Source organism: Rosa rugosa, chromosome 7 (genome assembly GCF_958449725.1).
Source record: "Rosa rugosa chromosome 7, drRosRugo1.1, whole genome shotgun sequence".
Classification (NCBI taxonomy): domain Eukaryota; kingdom Viridiplantae; phylum Streptophyta; class Magnoliopsida; order Rosales; family Rosaceae; genus Rosa; species Rosa rugosa.
In genome coordinates this window covers 39,141,795-39,168,472 of record NC_084826.1, presented here as the reverse complement: position 1 = coordinate 39,168,472, position 26,678 = coordinate 39,141,795, and the positions used below count along the sequence as shown (strand labels likewise).

General features: G+C 38.9%; 2 protein-coding genes across 7 annotated transcripts; one reads left to right on the top strand and one right to left on the bottom strand.

Moving 5' to 3' along the window:
- Positions 1–272: 272 nt before the first annotated feature.
- Positions 273–9,632, bottom strand: LOC133722270 (uncharacterized). 6 transcript variants are annotated; one of them, XM_062149110.1, is made up of 11 exons: positions 8,754–9,632; positions 7,824–8,417; positions 3,610–3,862; positions 3,278–3,482; positions 3,057–3,147; positions 2,803–2,951; positions 1,831–2,074; positions 1,625–1,729; positions 1,294–1,476; positions 990–1,194; positions 273–883 (listed from the first exon to the last, which is right to left on the bottom strand). In XM_062149110.1, the coding sequence occupies exons 2-11, from the start codon at positions 8,259–8,261 to the stop codon at positions 396–398; spliced, it is 2,361 nt and encodes a 786-aa protein (XP_062005094.1). In that variant the 5' UTR covers positions 8,262–8,417; positions 8,754–9,632; the 3' UTR covers positions 273–395. The 6 variants fall into 6 exon arrangements, with proteins under 6 accessions (XP_062005094.1, XP_062005093.1, XP_062005097.1 ...); XM_062149109.1 differs by having other exon boundaries at positions 7,824–9,632; XM_062149113.1 differs by lacking the exon at positions 7,824–8,417 and having other exon boundaries at positions 8,754–9,631.
- Positions 9,633–19,279: 9,647 nt separating this feature from the next.
- LOC133723276 (uncharacterized mitochondrial protein AtMg00310-like) lies at positions 19,280–19,696 on the top strand. Its single transcript, XM_062150091.1, has one exon. It carries the CDS (start codon positions 19,280–19,282, stop codon positions 19,694–19,696), a length of 417 nt encoding a protein of 138 aa, XP_062006075.1.
- The last annotated feature ends 6,982 nt before the right edge of the window (positions 19,697–26,678 follow it).

The following is a 26,678-nucleotide window of genomic DNA, read 5'->3' as shown; positions in this document are numbered from 1 at the left end:
GACAGTGTAACCACATAATGTGGACAATTTTACAATCCTTGAAAAGATGCTTCCCGTCTTCCACTTTATCATAACTAAAGAGACACTTATGCAGTTAATTTTTTTTTATCAATGCAATGACTTGCAGTTATGTTGTTGAACCAAGAAAACAGTTCCCACATTTCTAAATTTTGAATTTTTTATTATTTTAAATATTTATTAGTTACTATTCTACCCTTTATATCTTGGATTTTCACTTATAGAGTATTAATAAGCAAAAGGCAATATTTGAGTTTTTGAAAATTTAACCTTAAAGGTTATTTGCTTAATTTATGCTGATAAAAAAAGGGATTCTAAATCAATTACATTAGCTCACATATACCCGTAAAATCATTGACGAGTAGCAAAACGATTTCCTAGTTGGCTTTGGTGGGTGTTGTTGTGAGGCCAAATCCAAAGGGGAAGAGAGGGTCATAATGTGGATCTCCAACATTCATAGGTAGCTGATCAACGGTTTTAAACCTAGTGCGAGAAAGCTTGCCGGTGAAACCATAGTCACCAAACAAAACATCAGCAACTCCTTGGCCCTCACTTCCTGGAAGCCACGCCGCAACCAGAGCATCTAGCAGGGGAACATATGGTTGGATCACAACAGGACGACCGGAGATGACGATGACAACACACTTCACAGCACCACAAACATTTGTAATGGTTTTAAGGCCCGCATCAGGGAGAGTCAAAGTTAAACTGTCACCAAATGTCTCCGCATATGGTGGTTCTCCTACGACAACGATGGCATAGGAGAAATAAGTTGACTTAACATACTCGGCATCAGGATTCTTCTTGTACACCACTTCGGTTTCTGGATCAACTGTGTTCTTTATACCGGTTAGGATTGTGGTACCTGCGGGCATGTTGAACAAAATATATAGGTTATAAATAATATATATGGACATATTTTGCCATATTTTACGGGAAGAGAAGGGGCTGTAATTAACTTAATTAATTACCATGTGTGAGATCGTTGCCACTCAATCCCTGCCACTCAATGGTCCAACCACCACACTGATAACCAAGATTGTCTGCATGACTTCCAGCTACAAGTATTTTTGATGTCTTCTTGGGAAGGGGTAGCAATGGCTTGTCTGCAGATTCACCATTCTTTAGAAGAACTAACGATCGCCTCACAGCTTCCCGAGCCAAGTCTCTGTGTTCCTGTTAAATATATTATTCGAAATGTCATTCAATTAGTTTAAGAATGCTCCCCATTTCTTGTAGAGTGGTAGTGTCAACGTCAACTGTCAAGTACTTTACCTGACTGCCAAGCTGGTTGACAAGGCTGAGATCAGCCAACGGATTCTCAAATAGCCCCATTATAAACTTAACCCGCAAAATTCTCCTCACTGCATCATCAATTCTGCTCGTGGGAATAATTTTATTTTTCACCTGGAAAGTTAGACCATCAATGAATTCCGTATAGTTGTATGGAACCATGATCTGTAGGTGACAAGCAGTTAAAACAGAAGGACGTGTTAGAAGACAGCCAGATAACAACGATAATTCAGCTAGCTAATTTACTTATACCAAGTAAAGATAGAAGGAAATTTAACCAATTAATTTGCAGATGGAGATGGACAATAATTACCATGTCAATGCCAGCATTGATCCCTGCTGTAATCGAGTATGAGTAGTTGGCGTAAGCTAGTGAGGTGATTCTGTCAATACCCATGAAATCTGAGATGACAAAACCCTGGAAAACAATGCAATGTGACAACGGTATCGTACGCTATACAATGTAAAATTAATGGATGAAAGGGGACAACGCTGGAATTATAAATCGATTAGAATTACCCTGAAACGGAGAGTATTCTTAAGAAAGCCAGTGACAAGATCACGGTTAGCATGCATCTTGACTCCATTCCAGCTGGAGTAAGATACCATAATGGTTGCAACACCTTCGACAATTGAGTTATAGTAGGGTGGCATGTGAATGCTGAGTAACCCATGCCTGTTTATTACAGTGTTATTCTCATCGATGCCTTTGGTTGTTCCACCATCGCCCACATAATGCTTTGCACAGGCTGCAACCTTTTTACTACAAACACAACCATAATTAAGGTCAATATTTCAACCTGTAAACATTTTTCTTTGTTGGTCATGTTTAATTGTAATTACTAGACTGAAACATATATATATCCACTTTTTTAGTCACAATCAGAGTGCCAAAGTTTCTGCAAAGAAGCTCGTGGAATATTGCACAAGGCCTCAACCAGATACATAAATCCAAACTGTAACTTCCACACTATGGCAAACGTATCAATCATCTTTATCCAAAAAAAAAAAACGTATCAATAATCTCGATATAGCCAAGATCGCTTCTTTATATATACAGTAAAAAGGTGAATGTAAAACAGAATAAGTCCATGTCAAACTATGATCATAGATCTAGCAAGCAATATACGACCTTTCTTATTTTCAAATTTCAAAAGCTCAAGTTGGCTGACTGACCACTATTGGAATCAATGAGTTGAGGTTGGTTTCAGACATTGATCAATTAAACAGAAGAAAATGTACGCAAACCTCAATCTCTCACATCAGATGGAGAAAATCAGAAATGGATAAGGCCGATCGAGGGTCACAAATACTATACAGCAAAAACTCTCTAATCATAATTATGAGGAATTACGTCATTGGATTAAAGGTGAAAGTTAAATGTAGCAGCAGGCCTGTAATGCTACTTTTTACTATGAACTGAGCTTGTGAAATGCTAAAGAATGTTAGGTAACACGTACAAGCAAACAAGTACAATAATTTGTTTCTTACTTTCCAGCTGCTACAAAGGGAACACCCTTTCTGGAGTTTGGTGGTATATCTCCTTGTAATCCAGGTATGATCTGAGTCATTGCTTGAACAACCTTATGGTCTTCACTGTAGCTTTCATAACAACGACCCCATCTTGGATCTCTACAAACCTGCACGCACTTGCAGATCGAATTAGTTAGTGAATTATATATACAATGAGCATGAAATTTAACTAATTTCATACTGCATTATGAATGCTGAGCAACAATTATTACCGCTATGCAAGGTGCAAAGACGTATGGAATGCCTGTTGCTCTAACTTCAAGTGCAGTTGCAGCTCTAATCTTCTTAACAAGTTCTGGGTCCCTGTAGTTGATACACCGATTGTTTCAATATCCATATTCATGAGGAATCAATGAGAACTACTGGCTAGCAGATATTAGTTATTTAGTAAGTAATATATAGATTATGGATTGGATATAGCAGTAGTACATGCCTGGTAGCTCCAAGGCCAACATTATGAGGAAAGATTGTTGCCTTGTAGACATTATTGTGGCCATGAACAGCATCAATACCATAAATCATTGGAATACCAAGGCGAGTTGATAGAGAACCCTTTTGAAAATCATTCACCATTGTAACCCAAGTTTCTGCTGAATCTTTTTCTGATGGCACACTCACAGCGCCGCTAAACACACTCCCTGCAGGCCAAGCCATGCACCCCAATTGAATAAAGAAGTTGTACACAACACAAAATAATGGACATATTATTGGATGCAGTGAGTTTGAAAGGTAAAACAACAGAATGATATATGCCTAGTTAATTACCAATGTAGTACTTGTTCATGACCTCAGCTGAAGCAACAATGCGCTCTATCTGCGTCATCTGGCCAATCTTTTCCTCCAAAGTCATCCGGCTCAGTAGGTCATTGATTCTAGTATTCAAGGGCTGTTTGGGGTCCTTATATTTCATGTATCCTCCTCCACCTGCTGCTTCTGCTGTTCTCATCGTCGCCGCTGCTATACACAAGCATAACAGTAGAAGCCCCCTCGTCAAGGAGACGGGCATCATAGCTATTTCCTGTCACAAATTACATATATCAATAGTTACAAAGCCACTTTTGAGGTAAATATATGAAGAAGCAACCATCATTGAATTCAAAAACCAATAATGAATATATGGGAAGTAGTTGAACACTTGAACTAAAGTCTAAAACTAGACCGGTAGGCAATTAACAGAATGATGGTTGCTCTGAACGCGACTTACAGAGCTCTAATCACAGTAGGCAATTAACAATCAATCTCTGCTGTGTTCAAAGCAGAGAGTAGTCAGAGGCAGAGAGACTCAGAGAGAGAGAGAGTTGTGAAGTTGAGATTTCGACAGACGGGTGGAATTTATAGAATTTTATGGGCTTTTTTTAATTATTGATGGACGAATTTGAAGAAATATGGCGCAGACTTGATTCATGAACTGGACTGATGGGAGCAATCTGCTCTGTGCTTTGGGTCCCCTCCGATGGAGCTGGAGATCCTACAAAAGAGTCAGATTCTTGACCCTGACTTATATCTCCATTATTACACACCTACCGTATTTAACTGTTCTAGTTCTCCAGCTGATCTTTGACTTCTTCCATTTTCTGCAACCGGGCCCCTACCCCTCTGTGTGGTCTGTAATAAAAGCTTCGTCTCCCCGCCCCTCCGTGTGGTCTGTGTTAGAGCTTTGGCTCTCTCTTCCTTTTGTGTGGTCTGCTGCTTAGACTTCTCTCCACCCCGTGTGGGGTCTGTGTTAGACTTGGGTCTCTCCATACTGTCTGTTTCCATGGCATCTCTCCGGTTGACCAGGATGACATTCCTTTTGAAGATGAAGGTATTATCGAAGCGATGTCTGTTAACTTTGAACAGAGTGCAGACTTCCTTGATCTGGAATCTGGCATTGACCTCTTGGTTTTACTTATTGCGGATGAGGAGCCTGGATTAGGGGAAATCAAGGCTATACTTATGGGTATCTGGAAAACCATTGGCGAGATCCGTATTATCAGACTCAAGAAGAATACTTACTGCCTCACTGTTGGCTCTGAAAAGCTAGCCCGAAATTTATTGGAGGATAGTCCGTGGAATGTCAAAGGGTACTGTTTCTCAGTCTGTCATTGGCCCCGCTTCCATTCCATTGATGAACTTGAAATCAATCGAGCTACCTACTGGATCCAAGCTGTTAGGATCCCCAGGATCCAAGCCCAGAATTGACATCGTTGCAAAAGAGAAAGAAGGAAAACAAGAGGAAAAACTAAGCAAATAAAACTGGTTCAATTATTCGATGATCCCTTTACAATTCCTTTTTTTTTTTTTGAATCAAAACCCAAATGGGGTGCTAGTTGCATTCATCACATGTCAGAATGACCATTACATACCCTTCTGCTGCCTTCAACTAGACAGATCAAGAAGGTGTGGTAGTACCCACAGTGGTACGTAGAAATAGACACACTCATTATACATTTCAGATCGTAGAGATAGCGGAGATCCTCATTTGGTACTACGCTAGAGGCGCTAGAAATCTAGGTTCCTAATACAAGGAATTTATGGAATTTAGACAAAACTAAAAACATAGGGTTGGGCTAAGGGCCTAAACCCTAGCCCAACATAGCAGCTACTGGACTAGGGTAAACCCCAGCCCATAAACTCAAGCCCAAATGGGATATCCATCAAGCAGAAGTCCACCCAAGGCCCAATAGCTTGGTCCGGTCCAGTCCACCTGCCAGCCAAGCTCTGTCCCCGTCGCACATACCAGCTGGCCAAAACTTCGTCCGCCGCCACGACCAACCCCGTCTCGATCCACGCCCCACGATCCACCTCCTGCGACCCAAAACCGCGCCGGACATGCCGCCTCAGCCCACGCATCCCACCCTCGATCCGCACCGCCACGAGCATACCGTCGACAACCCAAACCGCACAAGCCACGCCGCCTCGACCCACACCGCCACGGAGAGAAACCAACCCCGAGCCCACCACCACACAGCCAGATCGGTGGCACCGTCATCAAGGTTCGATTGCCGGAACTGCTAGCACGACTACCACCTCTGATCACCATCCCAGCCAGACCATCCACAAGCCTCGAGCAAACCCCATCAGATGCATCCCTTGAGCAATAGCCCATCCAATACCCGTCCGGCAGCCAACCTCAAGACGACGGCGAGGCCAGAGGCCAGCCGGTGCGTCCAGGCGCCGCCGGACGAGGATGATCTCCAGAAACCAAAAACCGGCCTTTAGAAGTAGGTAGAGAGAAAAACCTACACTTTTATTGAATTTTCTTGAGGGACCTTTTCCCAATACATCCCGTTACAATTCCTATTAGCTATTTAAGTAGAGAAAATATCTAAAAGTAGTTGACTCATGTAAGAAAAAGCGCAAATAGGCCCAAACAACAATAATAGCCCATGTAAAGGGATAAAGAGTCCTAATATTTCCACCCGCTCAAAGAACAGGCTTGACCTCAAGCCTGAAATGTCTTCCAACTTGTCCAATCTTCATCCCAAATAGATGTTCCATCTTGAATATCAGGTTGCCAAACCAAGAACAAGTCCAGCAATACCCCAGATATCTTTGAGAGAGTTATCACAATTCTCATTAATCTGACAACTCAGCAATTATACTTGTATCTATATCATATCTGCTAGGTGGGAAATAACTATATATGCCAAACTCTCATACATAATAATGCCTTACCTATGTCACCAAGCAAGTTCCTTTTTGACATCTTTTTCTGAGTCTGTTTCAGTGCTAGAATTATCAGCGGCATCAGCCCTGCTAAGAAGATCATGGCAAGAAAACCGCAAGATAACCCCACAGGTTACTTTGACAAGGGTGCTTTTGCTACTACACATCACCTTAACAAGTCTTGCGATATTCCCAAACTTTTGCTTATGATCATTAACATGTAGGCAACTTGAGATTAATGCAAAGAAAATTGCAGCAGACCATTTGCGGTGTTCATGCTCAGGCTGGACCAACCAATTCAATAATGAATGCAATTGAATAATTGCACTTGTGTTCATTCCCTTGTACAACGCAGTAGCTTCATTTAAATGCAATTGAATAATTGCAATTGCAATAAGCAAACATATTTTCTCCAAATTGTTTGCAAGCCCATCATCAGTTTCCATTTGACCCTTAATGTCAAAGACTTGAACCAAAAACGTAATATGATCAGAAACAATCTTTTGGTCATGCATCGTCTCGAATAAATAAATGGCTTCCTTGCCATGACCATGCATCCCATACGCATTGATCATGGTAGTCCAAAAAATTAGACTTTTGCTTCTAACACAATTATATATATTGTATGCATTCTTCAAAGTTCCACAGTGGGCATACATATCAACAAGAGAGCTCGCAACAGATCCCATTACCCCAAATGTGTCATCATGAAGCAAATTCCGAGCATTATCATTGAGAGCACTATAAATCATGACATAGAGCTTAATCAAGTCACACAATACCCCATCAAAAGCCGATTGAAAATCTTGACTAGACATAGATGCTTCTATTAGAGTATAATATGTTTCCATGTCCAACTTAAGCTCCGAGTTACTAATATCCATAACCAGTTGAGTGGCTTCAGCAGTTTTATGCTCTTTGCACAGAGCATTCAATATTGCCACATGAACATCCAGACCCAAAATACCTCCCAGAGCATTCATTTCATCAAGAATGTTGTGTTCTTTATCTGATAATTCAATACCAACACAAGCATTAACAATACCGCAACAACCTGATCTATCTACCACAATTGTAGAAGACTCTAGCTTCTGAGCTTTCAGAATCAAAGTTGCCAACTCTTTCACAATTTTGTTATCAAGAAATTCTATAACAACTCGACAACACGTTTCTCCATCCAAATCCAACCATTCCCCATCATCAGGAGGCCAAATTTCTGCTCCAACTTTACAGTTCAAGGAACTATGATTATAGAGTTTAATCACATTGGACAAAAAAATCTCAAAAGCTCTTCTAACATCTTGAAAATTTATATTCAAAGTAGTGGATACCTGAGACAATGAGGTTTGAGTCATTTCACCAATTTCGTCGAATGCTTCCTTGCAAAAGAGTATAATATCTTTCATCATACAATGACAAAGTTGCAAGCAATGAATAAACCATTGCACTAACTTTGCTTGAGATTGTGTTTTGGCAGTAACTGTTGATTTCCACTTCTCCAATATTAACTCCATCACCCTTTCAGAATTCACTTGCATTTTCTCATAGCTGTCATCCGCATAAACATTTTCTTCACCAAAATTATCATTAAGTAATCTGTTGCCAACATCCATGGAAGTATGAGCCTCAGAACCGAGAAGTGTGTTCCCAACAGATAATCCATTATCAAAGCTAATGTGAAAGAAATAATGTGATTGAGCCTTATTCTTCCACACCACACTATTCAGCCCTTTAGTACTTTGAATCTCAAACTCCTTATCATTTGTCATGGACTAAATTCCTCTCTCCTCCATCAGTTTCCATGAGAAAGGGAATAAAAGAAGACAAAAGTTCAGTTGACGTGAGAGAAGTATCAACAATTTCACCATAAGTAGCAAGTACCCCACCTTTGTCTCGAATGCCCATAGGAGCAACAATGGTCCTTCCTGCATTACACAACCCATCTGATTGTCACACTTTATCAAATAGGTAGAGAGCACGGTATTCTCTTCTTTTTCCACACAAACTCGGTCCCTAATCATCTTGCTTAACAATAACACTCTCAAGCTCATTGAACCCTCTATCATCTCCACTATTCACCTCTGCCCTCTTATCAGAACTCTCTTCCTTCCCAATATCTAACTTCTCATCAATACCATTTAATTTAGCACCACACACAAAACCCACCACATGATTCATATTAGTATTATCATTAAATCGCAATATGACATCAGTGTGAGACAAATTTAACCCACTATCCATAGGAGTTTTACAAATAATACCATTATCAGCAGGAATAAGTGATGACGAAGCCTCAATTGCAGCTGGAATCAATTTGGGTGTTGACGACGACAACGGAGAGCCAAAATTCAGCGGGTTATCAACTTGGCTTGCCGGAGATTGCGACGAACCCCATAACAACCGTAGCTCCTCCTTGAATTCAGAAATGAAGGTATCCATCGACCTCTTCAAAGATTCTTGCATCTCACACAACCTAGCATCTGTGTGATCTTTGTGAACTTGCAATTAGTTGGAACCTCGTGGTGGTGATTGTGGTTTCTTAGCCCCCTTAAGCTCGGCCATAGGTTGTGGTGTGAAAGAGTAACCGCCAGAATCAACAATTGGGACCTCCCAATTATGTACCCGATCAGTTTCAAGAGAAATTCGTGAAGGGTCGTATTCAAGTATGGGACAAAATGGTTTTGGATATGTAATTATATGTGGTTGCTCACAAATGGGAGGTGAAGGAGCAGAATGGTAAATAGGTGGTGCAGGCATTGTTTTGGTGGAGATGAGCTGAGAATTAACACTGGTAACTGATGGTTCATAAGAATGGCTTTGTGAAATCGATGGATAGATCCAGGGATTTGGGTTAGAATCCGGTGAATGGTAAGTATAGGTTGATGGAAATTGATGAGGGAAAACATACCCATTAATGATCGTTTGGGAAGATAGTGGTGGTGGTGGTGGGTAGCTTGGTCGCTATGGAAATTGAGAAGGAGGTGGTGGATAGCTAGGTTGCGATGGATATTGAAAAGGAGGTGGTGGGTAGCTAGGACTACTGTGAGGGAGATAAGAATGAGTGCTGTAACACCCGCCAGACATCCCACCGTCGGACTCATCGGAAACAAGCCCAGTTGCGGGCTCTATCTAGATAATATGCTATTTCTAATATATATATATATATATATATATATATTTGAATATAGATTTTGCTTATTTTAGAATATAGGGTCAGGCTCGTTCTGTCTTCTGTACGCTCCCCATTGGGATGCCCTCATGAGCGATTTCAATCGCTAATTCAATGAACTTTTCCTTTCCTTTCAAAAAAGAATATAGAAACTAAAATTCTATTTCTGTTAAAGGTAAAACGCATTATGTGCCTATTGCGCCCCCACAGCGCACCAAAATGGGTCCTCAGAGACTATTAGGTATTTATGGTGGATACGAATCTCCAACAATTATCTACTATATGGAACCCTTGACAGACGATCTCTTTACCGCTAGATTTGCGGATTATCACTTTGATGAGACAGTCTTCCCGTTGTTAGGGGGAGATAGGAAAAAAGATTTTCTAAGGGAACAACAGGAATTGTCGTGGTTTGTCCCCACTCTATCTCATTTTGATCCCTGCACTTCACAATGTGAAAGTGAAGTGAAAAGAATAATCGATCTTCAGAACGTAGCAGATTCGATGCCTGATGCGTTTATTGATATCACAAAAGTGACAAAATCACATATACCAGCTGCAAATGTGCTTGCAAGGTTAGAAGTCCCCAACAAGGGGCACGGCGTCGCAGATAGAGGCGCTGCAACTACACTTAGTGGAGGTGCGGTTGAGGTCGTGGCTCCCCAAAGGAAGAGGGGAAGGCCACTTGGTTCGATTGACACTCACCCAAGGAAGAAGAGGGCGAGTAAGGCATAAACTGATCCATTAATCATCAATAGAGAGAATCCCTCTCATGAGATTGTCTCTGATTATAGTTATGTCTATGAATCAATACTGGAGGATGCTCCGATGTTTGAAATGATTCTAGAGAACAAAGAAATCTTAATGGATTATGAGCAGTGTTCTAAAACTCGGCCGCCCAGGCCGCCTAGGCGCTGGGCAGCGGCTCTCCAACTCGAGTAATGCCAACTCGGTACTACTGGGCGGGCAAAAGTTCAGCGGCCGCCTAAGCAGTTTCAGGCGGGTTTTGGACAGGTCTGGGCGGGTTTTGGGCGGGTCTAGCGGATCTGGGCAGATCGGATTTACCGATTTAGAAACTGAAAATTTTCCAGGATCAGGAATCCTTCTCTGTTCTCTGTGAAACAGGTCTTGGTGAGATCAGATTGCACTCAGAGTGGATCAACTCCGCTTCTAAATTTCTGACCCAGAGTGAAATCGAGAGATAGAGATGGAGGGGGAGAGAGAAAGTGTCTTGATTTTGATCCAGCTGCCGGAGAGAGAGAGAGAGGGGAGGAGCGGAGAGGAGAACAGGAAAAGGGAAAAAATTTTGTTCTTTATTTGTCTTTCCCGTATTCTCTCTCAGATAGAGAATAGATATATAAGAAGTCAATTAATCTTTCCAATGGCATCCTTTCCGATGTTTCCCCCCTTTAATTCATTAATTATCTTTAGAATCATCAGACATTGGAATCTGAAAATAAAATATGTTATTATAGAGTATCTTATATTCTTATTATTCTTCTTTATTAATTATAATAAGTCTTCATATATATATATATATATATATATATATATATATATATATATATATATATATATATATATATATATATATATATATGCACAGAATAGATATATATATATATATAGAAACTTGCTCAGGTGCGGATATCCGCACCAAAGCAAAAATGTGCGGATTTGCCATTTTTTCTCACTTTCCGATCATCTTTTCACATCTTAACCGTTCAATTTTTAGGTCCTAATGTATAGATCATCTCTACAAAATTTCAGCCAAATTGATGATCGTTAAGGTATCCAAAACTGCAATTTACATGAACGAACCGAATCTGTCGAACCGGAACCGTTCGTGTTTATAATGGTAAATTGCAGTTTTGGATGCCTTAACGATCATCAAATTGGCTGAAAATTTGCAGAAGTGATCTATACATTAGGACTTAAAAACGGAACGGCTAAGATGTGAAAATATGATCGGAAAGTGGGGAAAAACTGGAAATCCGCACCGAAGCAAAACGTGCGGACTTCCGCACCCAAGAAGGGCTGTATATATATATATATATATATATATATATATATATATATATATAGGATTTTTCTCAGGTAAGGATGTCCTTAGTTTTTCTTATGGAACGGATTTACTGTTTTCACCCACTTTCCGATCACATTTTCACATCTTAACCGTTCAGTTTTTAGGTCCTAATGTATGGATCACCTCTGCAAAATTTCAGCCAATTTGGTGATCGTTAAGGCGTCCAAAACTGCAATTTATACGAACGAACCGAATCTGTCGAACCGGAACCGTTCGTTTACATTGTTGTAATTTGCAGTTTTGGATGCCTTAATGATCACCAATTTGGCTGAAATTTGGCAGAGGTGATCTATACATTAGGACCTAAAAACTGAACGGTTAAGATGTGAAAATTTGATCGGAAAGTGGGTGAAAACCGGAAATTCGTACCTAAGAAAAACTAAGGACATCCTTAGTGTAGCCGGACTGTATATATATATTTTTTTTTTTTTTTTGAGTCTATATACTCTTATTTATATTTTTATATGTTATAAAAATGAATTAAAAATTAAAAAAATATAAACCAAATATAAACCGCCTAGGCGCCGCCTAGTCACCCGCCTAGGCGTCTAGGCGCTAGTCCCTTGGTCACCGCCCGACTAGCGCCTAGCGATTTTTCGAACCTTGATTATGAGAGTGCGTATGAGTCGATGGAATGATCTTCCATACACATTGATGATGTATTTGCATACACTGTTGCTCAAGAAATCATAGAGCACGATGATATCGAACACCACTCTGTTGCAGAATGTCAACAAAGAGCAGATCGGCCTAAATGGAAAGAAGCAATCCAGGCAGAACTAGATTATCTGGCAAAGAGACAGGTATTTGGTCCGGTAGTGCTAAACCTACCAAGTGTAAAGCCTGTAGGACATAAATGGGTCTTTGCCAGAAAGCGTAATGAGAAGAATAAAGTCCTGAGGTACAAGGCTCGCCTTGTGGCACAAGATTTCTCACATCGCCTTGGAATTGACTACGAGGAGACATACTCTTCTGTAATGGACGTTATAACGTTCCGCTACTTAGTTAGCTTGGTAGTTTCCGAAGGACTGGAAATGCAGCTCATGGATGTGGTTACCGCATATCTCTATGGGGATCTTGATTCAGAGAGAGAGAGAGAGATATATATATATATATATATATATATATATATATATATATATATATATATATATATATATATATATATATGAAAGTGCCTGATGGCCTTATATTACCCAAATCAAGTGACTCTAAACCACGGAGTGCGTTTGCAATTAGGTTGAAATGCTCACTTTACGGATTGAAACAATCCGAGCGGATGTGGTATACCCATCTAAGTGACTACTTGATTGGGAAGGGATATAAGAACGATGAATTATGCCCCTGCGTATTCATAAAAAAAAAAAACAAGTTTCAGATTTGTAATTGTAGCTGCATATGTCGATGATATGAACATAATAGGTACTCTTGATGAAATAAGAGAAACCGTGAGCTACTTAAAATCCAAATTTGAGATGAAAGATCTTGGGAAAACTCGATTCTGTCTAGGCCTTGAACTAGAACACCGAGTTTGTGGAATACTAATCCACTAGTCTACGTATGTCCAAAAGATGCTTAGGCGATTTAACATGGACAAAGCGCATCCTGCTAGCACTCTCATGATCGGTCGAAGTTTGGATGCAAAGAAAGATCCATTTCGTCCAGAGGAAGATGAAGGAGAGGTGGTTGGAGCTGAAATTCCCTATCTATGTGCAATAGGTGCATTATTGTACTTAGCCCAATGCACTCGACCAGACATTGCATTCTCAGTTAACTTGTTGGCTAGATATAGCTCAGCGACAATGCAGCGTCACTGGAATGGTATCAAGAACATTTTCAGATTCCTAAAAGGAATCATTGACTTGGGATTGTTCTTTCCCTACAGAGAGACAACAGGGGCCGCAGATGGAACTACAATCCCCAAAGGAAATGTTGATGGCGAAAGTGCCACTCACTACACTGAAACCCTAAATAATGTTTTGGTTGGTTTTGCTGATGCTGGGTACCTCTCTGACCCACACAAAGGTCGTTCCCAAACTGGTTATGTATTTACCATTGGCAACACGGCGATATCTTGGAGATCAACCAAGCAAACCCTTGTGGCTACTTCCTCGAACCACTCTGAGATCATTGCTCTACATGAGGCGGTTCATGAGTGTATATGGTTAAGAGCAATCATTACACATATTCGAGGGACTAGTGGTTTGAGTTCTACCACTGAAGAGCCTGCTTGCATTTATGAAGATAATGCAGCTTGCATCGAACAGATGAAGCTAGGTTATTCAAGGGTGATAATACAAAACACATATCGCCAAAGTTTTTCTAAAATCAGCAATAACAGACTCTCCTCAAGATTCAAGTGAATCAAGTAAGGTCTGAGGAGAATGTGACAGATTTGTTTACCAAACCATTGCCTAAGGCCACATTTGAGAGACATGTGAATAACATAGGAGTGTGAAAAACTTTCCAAGCTCTCTTGACTAATGTAAGGATTAGGGGGAGGTGCAGACGTCAAGGGGAGTCTAACACACACATGTTATCATCAAATGTAATATGTTTGTTGTGCTCTTCTCCTTCGACCAAGGTGTTTTTTTCTTTCCCACAGGACTTTTGTTTTACTTGGCAAGGTTTTTAGTGAGGCAAGAATTCATGCACCATTGCGCCTTTGACTTGGTACAAGAGGGAGTGTTAAAGGAAAAACGCATTATGTGCCTTCGTAAAAGTAACTAACAAAGAAGGAATTAAGGAATTAGTGTCACCACTACAATTTCGGGCAATAGCCACATGCACTATTGGTGACAATTTTGGGCCAAAGGCCACATATGTGTGTGTCTATGACTCATTGCCACATTACAGCCACTTTTAAATGGGTCAGTGTGCTGTAGGCCAGTTGCAATGGTCTGATGTAGTCACGTTTATATGCTTCCGTGGGCTACAATGAGTTTGTCATTGTGGTGGGCCATCTGGTGGGTCCCCTTAAATATTTTAATTTATTTTTTATTTTTTGGTTAATCATGAATTTGTTCTAAACCTTTTTCATTCTTTTTTTTTTTTGGCTGATAAACCTTTTTCATTCTGGACACAAACCAAATTGGTCTGTGGGTTTCATTCAAAATACCAAAAAAAAAAAAAATTCACATGAATAAAATTTTAATTACAAAAACATATTGAATCCTTCATTTAATACTTTAATATTACATTAACCACTCCAGGTATAATACCTGACAGATATACACAAACTACTATAGAGTCCAAATAGTAGTTGAACACTATTAAACTAAATCATACTTCACAAATATACATCCAAAACCTAAATCTGCCTATGAAGCTAAACTTAAAAGCCGCTGTGCACTTATCCCATCATCAGGTAGCTACCACCAATATACTAGAGAGATCATAGATTACGTCCTAAACAACAAACACACAGAGGCCTTAAGCACAATTGTTACTAACCAAAAGGTGAAGTCTGAAGTGTGCCTCAATTTCTGGTAACTTGCTGCTGCAATTCTTCAGAGCAATGTGGTATGTAAACATCATCCAAGTTCTGCTCATATGAAGATTGAATATGGCTCATCGATGGTTGGAGAGAACCACCCTTCGTTCTTAAAGCTGTAGCAAGCATATCACTTGACTCATATGCCCCAAGTAACAAAGACCTAAGAGCTTCATGTTTTTTCGTTGCAATCTCCATATTTTTAAATTTATCTTTTGTGGCCAAAGTTTGTTTGTTCATTTCTGCTTATCTTCCTTTTCTTGGCTCTCCTTCCGAATCGTTTCAATCTCAAGCCTCCTGTTGTTCTCTCATTGCTTGTACCTCTAAATGAACACATCTCTTCTGCATTAGTACACCAGGAACTTGTTCAGGTATGGCTCCAATGCCAAATCCTCGCACCCCTCCACGTGTCTCTTTTCCAAGCACAGACGCATATACTTCATTGATTTCAAAATCATTAGGAACCTCTGGAAGTTGGGATGCCCTCTTTGTAGTCTTCATCTTGTCAATCTTGTCCTTCATCAAGGCCTATATCAAACAATTGGTACAACTGATCACAGTAAGTACAATATCAATGCTGAGTATGCTTAAGAACTTGAAAATAATAAGTCAAGAAGTCATAAGTGATGCTTACAATAGAATTCGGTTCATCAGGTTTTTCATTATCATGGACATGGGTAAGATCAAACATTTTGCAACGGTCTGGGTTTACACCTCCATTTTCTTTTTTCTACATACATATGAACAAAGAATCTAATTAAGAAAAACAAACAGAAAAGAGCAATATGAGATATGTGAGTACCATGAAGGACAAGTAAATAACACCCTGCAACAGCCCTTCTTATTTCATTGGAAACACTAAAAAAAAATTGAAAACGCTACAAGTAGAGTACAGGGTATGCAAATGGCAATTAATGTCTCGCATGTTTTAAGAGCAGAACAGAAGAGAATACTTCATGATCAAGGCTAGTGAAAATTGAAAACCAAGAAATTACATAAGACAAATGGTAATCAGTAGTAATTATGAAACCAAACAACTTAGAATAAAAGAGGTCCTTCATAACATGATTAACAATAACAAACTACTTGAGGCAATACAACAATTGAAAACCAATTGAAAAAAGAATCTATAACTACGAAAACTAGAAAACAAACTGCTCTTACAATGACATAATAGTTATTGAAAATAAAAAAACTCATCAGCCACAAAGCAACAGGATTTGAAGTCAAAGATGTCAATAGTATTTTGGTTGGATAACTCATCTACCGCAAAGCAACAAAATAAGCCAAACAATACATGATTATACTTCCAAACCATTTTGTTCTAATCACAATCCAAGAACCAACCAGATTACAACAGTGAGTAAGATTCACTGACCAATTCACTTTTCCCTTACAGCTTACTAACTTAGAATAGTACAATTGATTAGCCCTGGGAAGATCCCTTATGTAGGTAGATAGAACAAACTTTGATTCAATATAAGTTAATGTTCACAGAGATTCCAATTAACCTTTAATGGGATCTTGGATAAAGCAATTGATAACCAAGTTCTGCAGTATTCACAATAACGATCTACTTTTTAGAATATAGACCGGACAAGGACTAACCATCACTCCATTTTTAGAAGATGTACATGTACTACAGTGTTAACTCAAAGATTCGGCTAATTACCTCATCCTCTTCCTCGCTGTCATCGTCTTCGGAATGATCGACCGATGCAACTCTCTCCTCCAAAATCAAGCAAATCAAAATTTCAATTTACCGTAATCCTAAATCAAATAATACCCAAATTTCTCAAAAACACAAAAACAAAATTCCATCAGAGTTAAACATTCAAGATCTGTAACATGCAAGCTTAAAGATTGAAGCTTTAAAAACATAGAGAGAAGATCAACAAGTTGGTGGAAATAGAAACTAATTTGCATATCCAGTCGAAGACGAAGAGCCCGTGCAATCCGAATTTTGGTTTCAGATCGGATGCTTCTTTACTTTCTTCCTGTCCTCCGAACCCTAACTCCACCCAGAGGAAGAAATTCCTAAGCAGAGGAAATAAAAATTGAATAAATGAATAGACAACAAAAATAATCGCTGAGAATCAGAGAAACAAGAATCGCAGTGGCCATCAATTTGGTGGTTCAGATGGAGAAGAAAAAAGAGTCGGCCGTCATAAGGGTTTTTTTTTTGTCTGAGGGAGACAAGGATTTCTCTTATATATATATATATTTAAGCAATAAAATGAGATAGAGTTCCCACCGTATACCGAGCCTTAAGGAAAATTTCAAAATTTGTAGTAGTGGTGGGCCCTGTCATACGTGTTTCGACGAAAGAACAGTTGAATAAATATAAAATAATACATCAGCCACACTTCATGCATGTACGTGAGAGATATGGGCACCAACATGTTAAAGAGCAGTGGGTATGACCCCAATTCCCACAATTCATTCATTATGTGGCAATGGGTCAGTGGCTGTTGCCTAGTATTGTTGTGGTGTGTTATAGCTCAATCAGCATTTACTGTCATTATTGTAATTGATATTTCCATTTTAATTTTCTTCCTATATAAAGGGACTATCAAATGAAATGAGTAGATCAATTCCCACAGCTGGACTCACCAGAAACAAGCCCAGTTGCAAGCTCTATCTAGATAATATGCTATTTCTAATATATATATATATATATATATATAGAAATATATTCAAATATAGATTTTGCTTATTTTAGAATATAGAAACTAAAATTCTATTTCTTATTTCTATACCATTAGACTGTACAATTATAAATAAGAAATTTGAGTTCTATTTTTTATATTGCAATTCTTGTTCTTTAGTTCTTTAAAGAGATCTGATACTAGTTGTTAGGATCTCCAGGATCCAAACCTAGAATTGACATCGTTGCAAAAGAGAAAGAAGAAAAACAAGAGGAAAAACTAAGCAAATAAAACTGGTTCAATTCTTCGATGATCCTGTTACAATTCCTATTAGCTATTTAAGTAAAGAAAATATCTAGAAGTAGTGGACTCATGTAAGAAAAATCCCAAATAGGCCCAACAACAATGACAGCCCATGTAAAAGGATAAGAGTCATAACACAAGCCCATGGTATCCCTTGAGACTAGTTATCACTCAACAATGGAAGAAAGCTTGGAAATCTACTAGGTTCGGTAATCGATATTGAGGATCCTCTGGTTACCAGAAACAGGGAATATCTAAGGATGAGGATTGATTTTGATACTACAAGACCTCTGGCCACTTTTATTCAGCTCCCACGATCTAATTCCAGTGTTTCTAAATGTAGGTTACAGTACGAAAACCTAAAGACCTTCTGCTTCAATTATGGTCAATTGGTCATTTGGTATCTTCCTGTAGATACGTCAAGCATCCTCTTTTGGTCAAGTTGGGAGTAATTTATGATTCTTCCCTAGTTGCAGATCCCCCTCAAAAGCCAATCTTTACTCACGACCATTTCCCACGGGAGTTCCCATATGCTCCGACCACGGGCATCTTTCGCCGGAATCCTCCTAAGGATTTTTCAAATCTTGAAATTACTGTTGCAACTGATGTGGACAGACCCCCTTTGGCACACTTTTCAACTATTGAAAGGGACAGCCCCAACAGCTCTCTGCCATCAAAGGAAAGGTACATCTCAATCCCCTATTGTGATACAAAGACCAAAGCTCTGCCTACACCCTGACATGCCTAGCATGTGGGATCCTAATGCACATGGGGTTTCCTACCGCAATGGGAGTGTAACTCGAGCCTTCAATGGTCTACGTATACAATCTGAGTCTTGGGCCGACCCAGAATGTATACCCCCTTGGGCTTTCAAAAACAAGGTGGATTATTTCAATATCAAATTGAGCCGCAGCTGCCCAATCTTATCCTATCTCTTCTTTGTAGACGATGCTCTATTTTTTCTGAAGGCTACTCTTTTGAACTGTTGGCAACTAAACAAGATCTTTTTTTAGTACTGTTGTGCCTCGGGACAATAGATAAACAAGGAAAAGTCTAGCATCTACTTCACCCGAAACACCTCCCCTCAAATGGCTTTACTAATGTGTGAACTTCTTGGTTTTGCTGAAGTAGAGAACCCAGGAACTTACTTGGGATTACCTACTATTTGGGGTAAATCAAGGAAGGAAGCACTGGTCTATATCAAGGAGCGTGTTAACAGGAAGTTAGAGGGTTGGAAGCAGCGTTCTCTATCCTTGGCGAGCAGAGAAGTTCTTAAAAAATCAGTGGCAATGGCTATTCCCACTTATCCCATGGCATGTTTTAAGTTCCCCAATGGCACTTGTGATGATATAAACTCAACTATAGGGAAGTTTTGGTGGGGATCAAATCATACTGGCCGGAAAATCCATTGTAAAAGTTGGGATTTTCTTGTAACCCAAAATCAGAGGGGGGGAATGGGTTTTAGAGACCTCCATCATTTCAATATGGCTCTTCTAGCCAAGTAATGCTGGAGATTGATACAAGAACCTAATTCACTATGGGCACAGGTACTCAAGGCAAGTACTATCCCGAGTGTAGTTTTTTTGAAGCTACTAAGGGTTATCGAGCATCATGGGGTTGGTCGAGTCTCCTGGAGGCTAGAAATAAGATGTTTGATGGTTTTTACTGGCATGTCATCAACGGCTGCTCCATTAACATATGGAGCAACAAATGGATTCTCCCCCCCTGAATACCGGTACTGTACTAACCACTGAGTTACCCGTGGTTAATGCCCTTCTGAAAGTGAATTCATTGATAGATTGGGAAGACCGCACTTGGCAACTCGACAGAATACTCCATCTCATTCAGCCTAACGAGGTGAGTAAGATTACATCTATACCTATTGGGGACGGGGTTGGCTATGATCGACTGATTTGGCCTTGGAATAAAAATGGCCAATACTCTGTTGGGTCACGCTACCATTGGCTTCATCAAAAATCATCTACCCTATATGTTCCTACTACTGGCCGTTCACACTCAATTGACAAGAAAGTGTGGTGAGTTGTATGGAAGATTGAGACTCTACCAAAGATTAAACTCTTTCTCTGGAGAGTGCTTAATGAAGCCCTTCCTACAATGTACAATTTGCACAGAAGAAATTGGCCCAGAATACATGTCCTATATGTGGGAATACTGAAGAAACTATTGAGCATATCTTACTTCTCTATCCCTGGGTAGAGCTAATCTGGTTTGGGTCCCCTTTAGGCCTCAAGATCAACAAGCAACAAATTTCTACCTTTGACCAGTGGTTACTATCTATTAGAAATACTATCACTAGTAAAAGTGGAAAGAAATGGATACTGACCTTAACTAGCTTCATCTGTTGGAATATTTGGAAGAAAAGATGTGCTTTTATATATCAGCATAACCCTCTACACCCTCAGCTCCATCACGAATCTAGTCATGGAGTATCTGGCAGCCTCGAGAACACCTCAACTTGCTCCAGATACAGCTTCGAGCATGATCTCTCCTCCAGGTTGGACTCCTTCACCTCCGAATTATGTGAAGGTGAACTCCGACGCTGCTTGGTTGGCCCCCAATTCTACTGGCCTAGGAGTCATAATCCAGGATGTGTCTGGGTCTCTATTAGGGGGTTCAGCCATTCCTGCTAACTATAGCTCGGTGACAATTGCTGAGGCAAATGCTTTGTTGACTGGTGTTAATCTTGCAATCACTATGAATCTGAAAAATGTGATTTTCGAATCAGACTCAAAAGAACTCATCTCAGAGATAAAGAAGCCACGAAGAAAGAGGTGTTGGAGACTTATGCGGTCATTGATCAAATCCCACGGAGATGTTCTTTCTTTGAAGATTGTTGTTGGAACTGGGTTTCCCATGAAGCGAATCATGCTGTCCACTCTACAACCTCGCTTGCCATCCGGACGGTGGGTCCACTGCGATGGGCTAATCAGCAGCCACCATCCTTGACTCTGGTATTGAGGAGCGACGGGCTTCCATGTCCTCCAGTGGTGGAGTGATGAATGGGGAAGACGACTGTCTGTCTTTCCTTCTTTTGTTTTTCCCTCTTCCTATTACTATGTCCTTTCTGGACTTAGTTGGAATCGTTGTTTTCTTTGACTTGTTGTATCAGGGTCTTTGTTTTTTGCAAGGCCTTTTAGGCTCTGCCCTTTTAATGAAGTACTTCATTCCCCAAAACAATAATCAGCATGTGAGTGTTTTTTACTTTGACAGGTAAACAACAAAGAGAAAAAACCAAAGAAAAGAAAACTCATATACTCCAAAGGACAGGGCACACACTTCTGCAACCACTGGATAGCTGGAAAGAAAGTACTCAGGAACTTGCAGATGACCAAGAACACCATGCTTGTGTATAGACAAGTGGAAAACTTGAAGATTGTTAGGTACACAGACTCTGACTTTGTAGGAAATTATCCTGATTCCAAGAAATCAACTTGTGGATATGTGTTTATGCTTGCAGGTCGAACTGTTACATGGAAAACCATGAAACATACTTTAGTGACAACATCCACAATGCAGGCAGAATTTATTACAATATATGAGGGAGTGTGTGAAGGACTTTGGATTAGAAACTTTTTGATGCAGACTAAAATCTTGAGTCACATTGTTTCAAATGCACTTGTGATTTTCTGTGATAATGAGGCAACTGTGTTTTTGAATAAAAATAGTAAAAGACCAAACAACTCAAAGCACATTGATCTTAAGTATTACAGTGTGTGTGAGGGGGGGGGGGGGGGAGAGAAAGAGTCAAGCATGGTGAAATTTCAATTTTAAGCATAAGCACAGACTCTCAGCTTGTAGATCCCTTCACCAAGGCATTGTCAGTTGCTGCTTTTAAGAAACATATAGAAAACATTGGTGTTTTGCCTAGTTTAGAATCTTAAGTTCAGGAGAGTTTCTATTGGGACCTCTAAATCTGCTCACTTGACCTCACTCTATTATGAATTATTAAATGACATATATAACCTACTATAAAATGACTATTAAGGACAATAATTATACCAAAAAAATATTATATTTATTTTATGTAGACTTTCCAATTCAATAATATTAGATTGTATTCCTTATTATTTTCCTTATCTATTTTCATTTTCCAATCTCACTACATACTCATTAAAGCATTCATATATATTTAATAAGAATTAAAAATATGATTAAGATCATGTAAATTAAAAATATGATTAAGATCATGTAACATAAAAATGTATGATATATATGTTGAACGCATATTGGTGAGGGAAAACAAAATAAATCCTCATATGATTTATGACCTAAATCTAAGTCAATCCATTATATTTGCAAAAATAAAAAAAAAGACACTAAAAATATTTAAATAATTAATCATGTGGTAACAAAAAATACAGAAAAAAAAAACATTAAAAAAAGAATGATTTTTTTTTTTTGAGAATAAAAACAAATAATTTCTTAATTTTTTTTTGCACAACTAAAATAGAAAAAAAAACTAAAAATATTTAAATAATTAATCATGTGGTATAAAAAATACAGAAAAAAATAAACATTAAAAAAAGAATGATTTTTTTTTTTTGAGAATAAAAATAAATGATTTCCTCATTTTTTTTTTTGCACAGCTAAAATAGAAAAAAAAATTTAAAAAAAAACATAATAGTTCATGGCATTTTCTTTTTTATTAGACATTAATTTTTGAAACTCAAGTTTGATTAAGAAATGTATATTTAGTTAAGATATATAGAGTGATTAAATCATTGAAATGACTAAAATTTTTATTTTAAAGATAATAATTTGTTTGCAAATTATATGAGTGATGTTATTTGAGGAAGTTTAGTGAGGTTTAGTGAGTAAATTTAGTATTTGAAGATTTGATGACAGGACCCGCCCCGAATTTCACCCTGAAATCCGAGGTGGCCCTGTGGAGCCCACCTCAGAAATAACTATACCAAATTTTCGGCAGAGTCACCCCTAAAATGGACTATCCAAAACCTGCAAAAACACATTCACACTTCTAATAACTCAATCTTATATCCCTGGAGCCGCCCTGCTCCCAAAGCACAACAACTCCACTTTCACAAAACACAAAACTCAACTTAACAATACTAATACACAAGGATATAAAAAGAAGAGTAAAGGATCAAGGGATCCTACAATGCGGAAGTAGTGACAATTATGCCTCAAATGCCATGTACGCCCTACCTCCACTAATTCGCCTGCAAACTGGGCATTTGAAACCGAAGGGCCCAGGGGAAAGTAATTTAAAACACGTTAGAGTGAGTGGACAAAAATAAATAAATAAGATAATTCGAATAAAAGTAAAGCTTTAATACTTTCCCACATGTTCATAATTTAAAAACCTTGATGCATGCAACGTGGATAAAACATATTTCTCGCAACACGAAAATTCGTGAAAACATTCCAGCCTCGCTGGTCAAAAGAAATCGAGCTAGCCCCGCTAGCTGAAGGTATCAATCAAATATGGGGAAGAAGTTCTCACCATACAGATAAGGGAGCCTCCCAGGCTCGGGTCGGAGTGTCCCACACTCTGGAGCATCCCATGCTCTACTCTACTCACCCACGAACACATAGTAAGCAGGGAGGAGTACTAATAGGCTAGCTAGCAATAAATATGACGACCCAGGTATGGTGGGTTAAAATCATACGAAAATCGAAAATCAGTAAGGCTTCCCCAATATCTCACGAGAAAATACATATTCCAACGACGTGGCCCCGCACGCCAAAATATTCTCGAACTCATAAACCAATAGGCGAGCAATAATAGATGAATAAAATTCTCTCGAAAATCCCATTTTCGAAAACCTTTCAGAAATCTCAGCATCGACGAAAGACAACAATATTTAATTCCGGAAACCACCTCGGAAAATAATTCGTTGAAAATCATTAATAAATCGCAAATCATACTTTATTTCGAAATTCTCAATATCCTTTAAAACTTAGAGCTAAAATCATTCCGAAATTATAACCGAGATAAATCAATTTATATTCTCAAATAAATAAACGTAATAATTAATAACGAAACAATATTGCATGCATCACGTACTTAAAATCAAAAGTTCACTCACAGTATACGGCTAACGTGGCACGCAAGCGTAAGGATCCTAGTCGAGCGATGGGTCGGTACCTCGTCCTGTACAAAATTATATTCCGTAAACAACAATTCGACACTCAATACGATTCTAAACCGAAACCCCAAGTAAACCAACATCTCTAATACTTCTTGAATTCAACCCAACTTCACCACTAATATCAATCGGTCGATTACAGTATTCCCAAGCAGAAACAAGGGAAATCCGAAGGTCGGATTCCCACAAATCGACATCCGAAACTCCAAACTTCGAAAATTCACAATCAATGTCAAACTCCTCCAAAATTCACCAAAATCACATATATAAGCTCTATGATAATTATATAATTTAACTAGCCAGAAATTGAAATTAAAAAGCTGTCCTAGCCGCCGCCGCCACCGCCACCAACTCCAATGGCCACCAAAATTTGGCAGTAGCACCTCCTCAACACACCCATTAATTTTCTCAACTGTGACAAAGTCAGAAAATGAGTAGAAATACCTCAACAATTAAGGGGAAGGTTGAACCCGATTCGTGAATAATAACCCAGAATTTCAAACCGTCGATTCTTCCTCCACGCTTCAAATCGCTGCAAAAGATTCGGGGAGCATCATCTACGTCCCAAGGCGCTTCCAAAGAACCTAACTTGATCGTATGGGGTGGTCGGAATCGGAAGAAACCGGCGTTGACTCAAACTGCTACAGTAAACTTTCAAGGCTCGATGCGTCATTTTCCGGCCAAGGCGCCGTGAGCAACCACCGCCAGCGCCAAGAGGAGGAGGAGACGAATCCAATAGTACTAACCTTGCGCCACCAGGTGGCAGGAAGAGAGAGAGCGCCGGAGTTGCAGAGAGCGCCGAGGAGAGAGAGAAAACGTGGGAGGAAGGAGAGAGAAGGAGAAAATGAAAACTTACCGGCCACAGTAACTTTTTCAAATTTATACCATCTACCATGAACAGTAATTTTGGTATTTAGCTTATAACTTTCGTATACGAACTCCGATTTTTACGTACCACATATGCACGCGCTCGGTTTAACGTCCTCTACAACTTTCATGCAGAACATTTTCTCAAATTTTGACCCGAACAAAAAGTCAACTTTTAGGGCCACTAAAAGTTCGGAAACAGAGTAAAAGGTGAAAGTTGTTGTCGTTTACCGTCCAAATGACTAGTAAATAGATAAATTAAGATACGGGACGTTACATTTGATAAGAGGTATAAAAAGCATAGAGGTCAAGTGAGTAAATTTGGAGGTTCCAATAGAAAATCTCTAAGTTCAGTGGAGCAAATTTTTTATAAGTTTTGTGTTTTTTGAGTTCTTGTAATTTAGTATTTGTTATTTTCAATTTATTGTGACAATTTTTATGTATTATTGAATTTTGGATAATCAATAAAAAAATTTGAGGTATTTCATTCAGATTATATTGCTGCAGCCAAGGTTTGAAAAAACGCTAGGCGCTACTTGGGCAGTGACCCAGGGACTAGCACCTAGAGGCCTAGGCAGGGACTAGGAGGTTTTTAATTTTTTAATTTTTAAATTAATTTTATGACATATAATTAGTTAATTATATAAATAAAAATATTTAATGTCCAACAATTAATTAAAAACATGTAAAATTAGGCTACATTAACCCCTCCATCTACTTAAACTGGACGTCTCATCTATAATTAGGGCATCTCCAACAGAGCAGCTAAACTCAATTTTTAGCTATATATAACTATTTGTAATGCAAAAATCAGCTCCAACAGACTAGCTATAGGTAAGTTAAATTTAACTATAGCTAAAATGGTTAGCTATATTTAGCTAGAGTATCCTACATAGCTAAAGCAAAAGTTATATTTCTCTCTCTTCTTTTATCCACATGTCAGTTTATGATTTGGTAAAATATAGTTATTATTTACAAAATAGCTATTATTGCTGGAGCAACATTGCTAAATCAATAGCTATATTTCATAACTTTAGCTAAATTTAACTAAAGAACAATTTCTACTGTTGGAGATGCTCATAGACCTTAAATCCTAATTAGCCCAATGCTAATCAGAGCCACCATCTTCCCTTAAACTCTATTAAGCCAAAAAAGTAAAAACCAACACTGCAACACATCGCCACTACCTTAGCCATCTCATTCTCTCAGTGGAAAGCTCAAACCTTTGCAGTGCCCTCTGTTGATTTTCAATCCCCAACGTCTTCGCATTAAGCAACCTAAAACCCCATATCACAAATAAAGCAAACCCAGTCCATATTCATTCCCTCATCATAAAGTTTCAATCTTTCAATCATCTCTTTGAAATTTCAAACACCCAGAAACCAAAATCAAAATCCAATTCGTGTTTCTTCATTTCTGTGTTACCCAATTCACCAAGTTCCGACTTTGCTAAATTGGGGTTTCTGGAAATCACGATGTGAAATCCCAA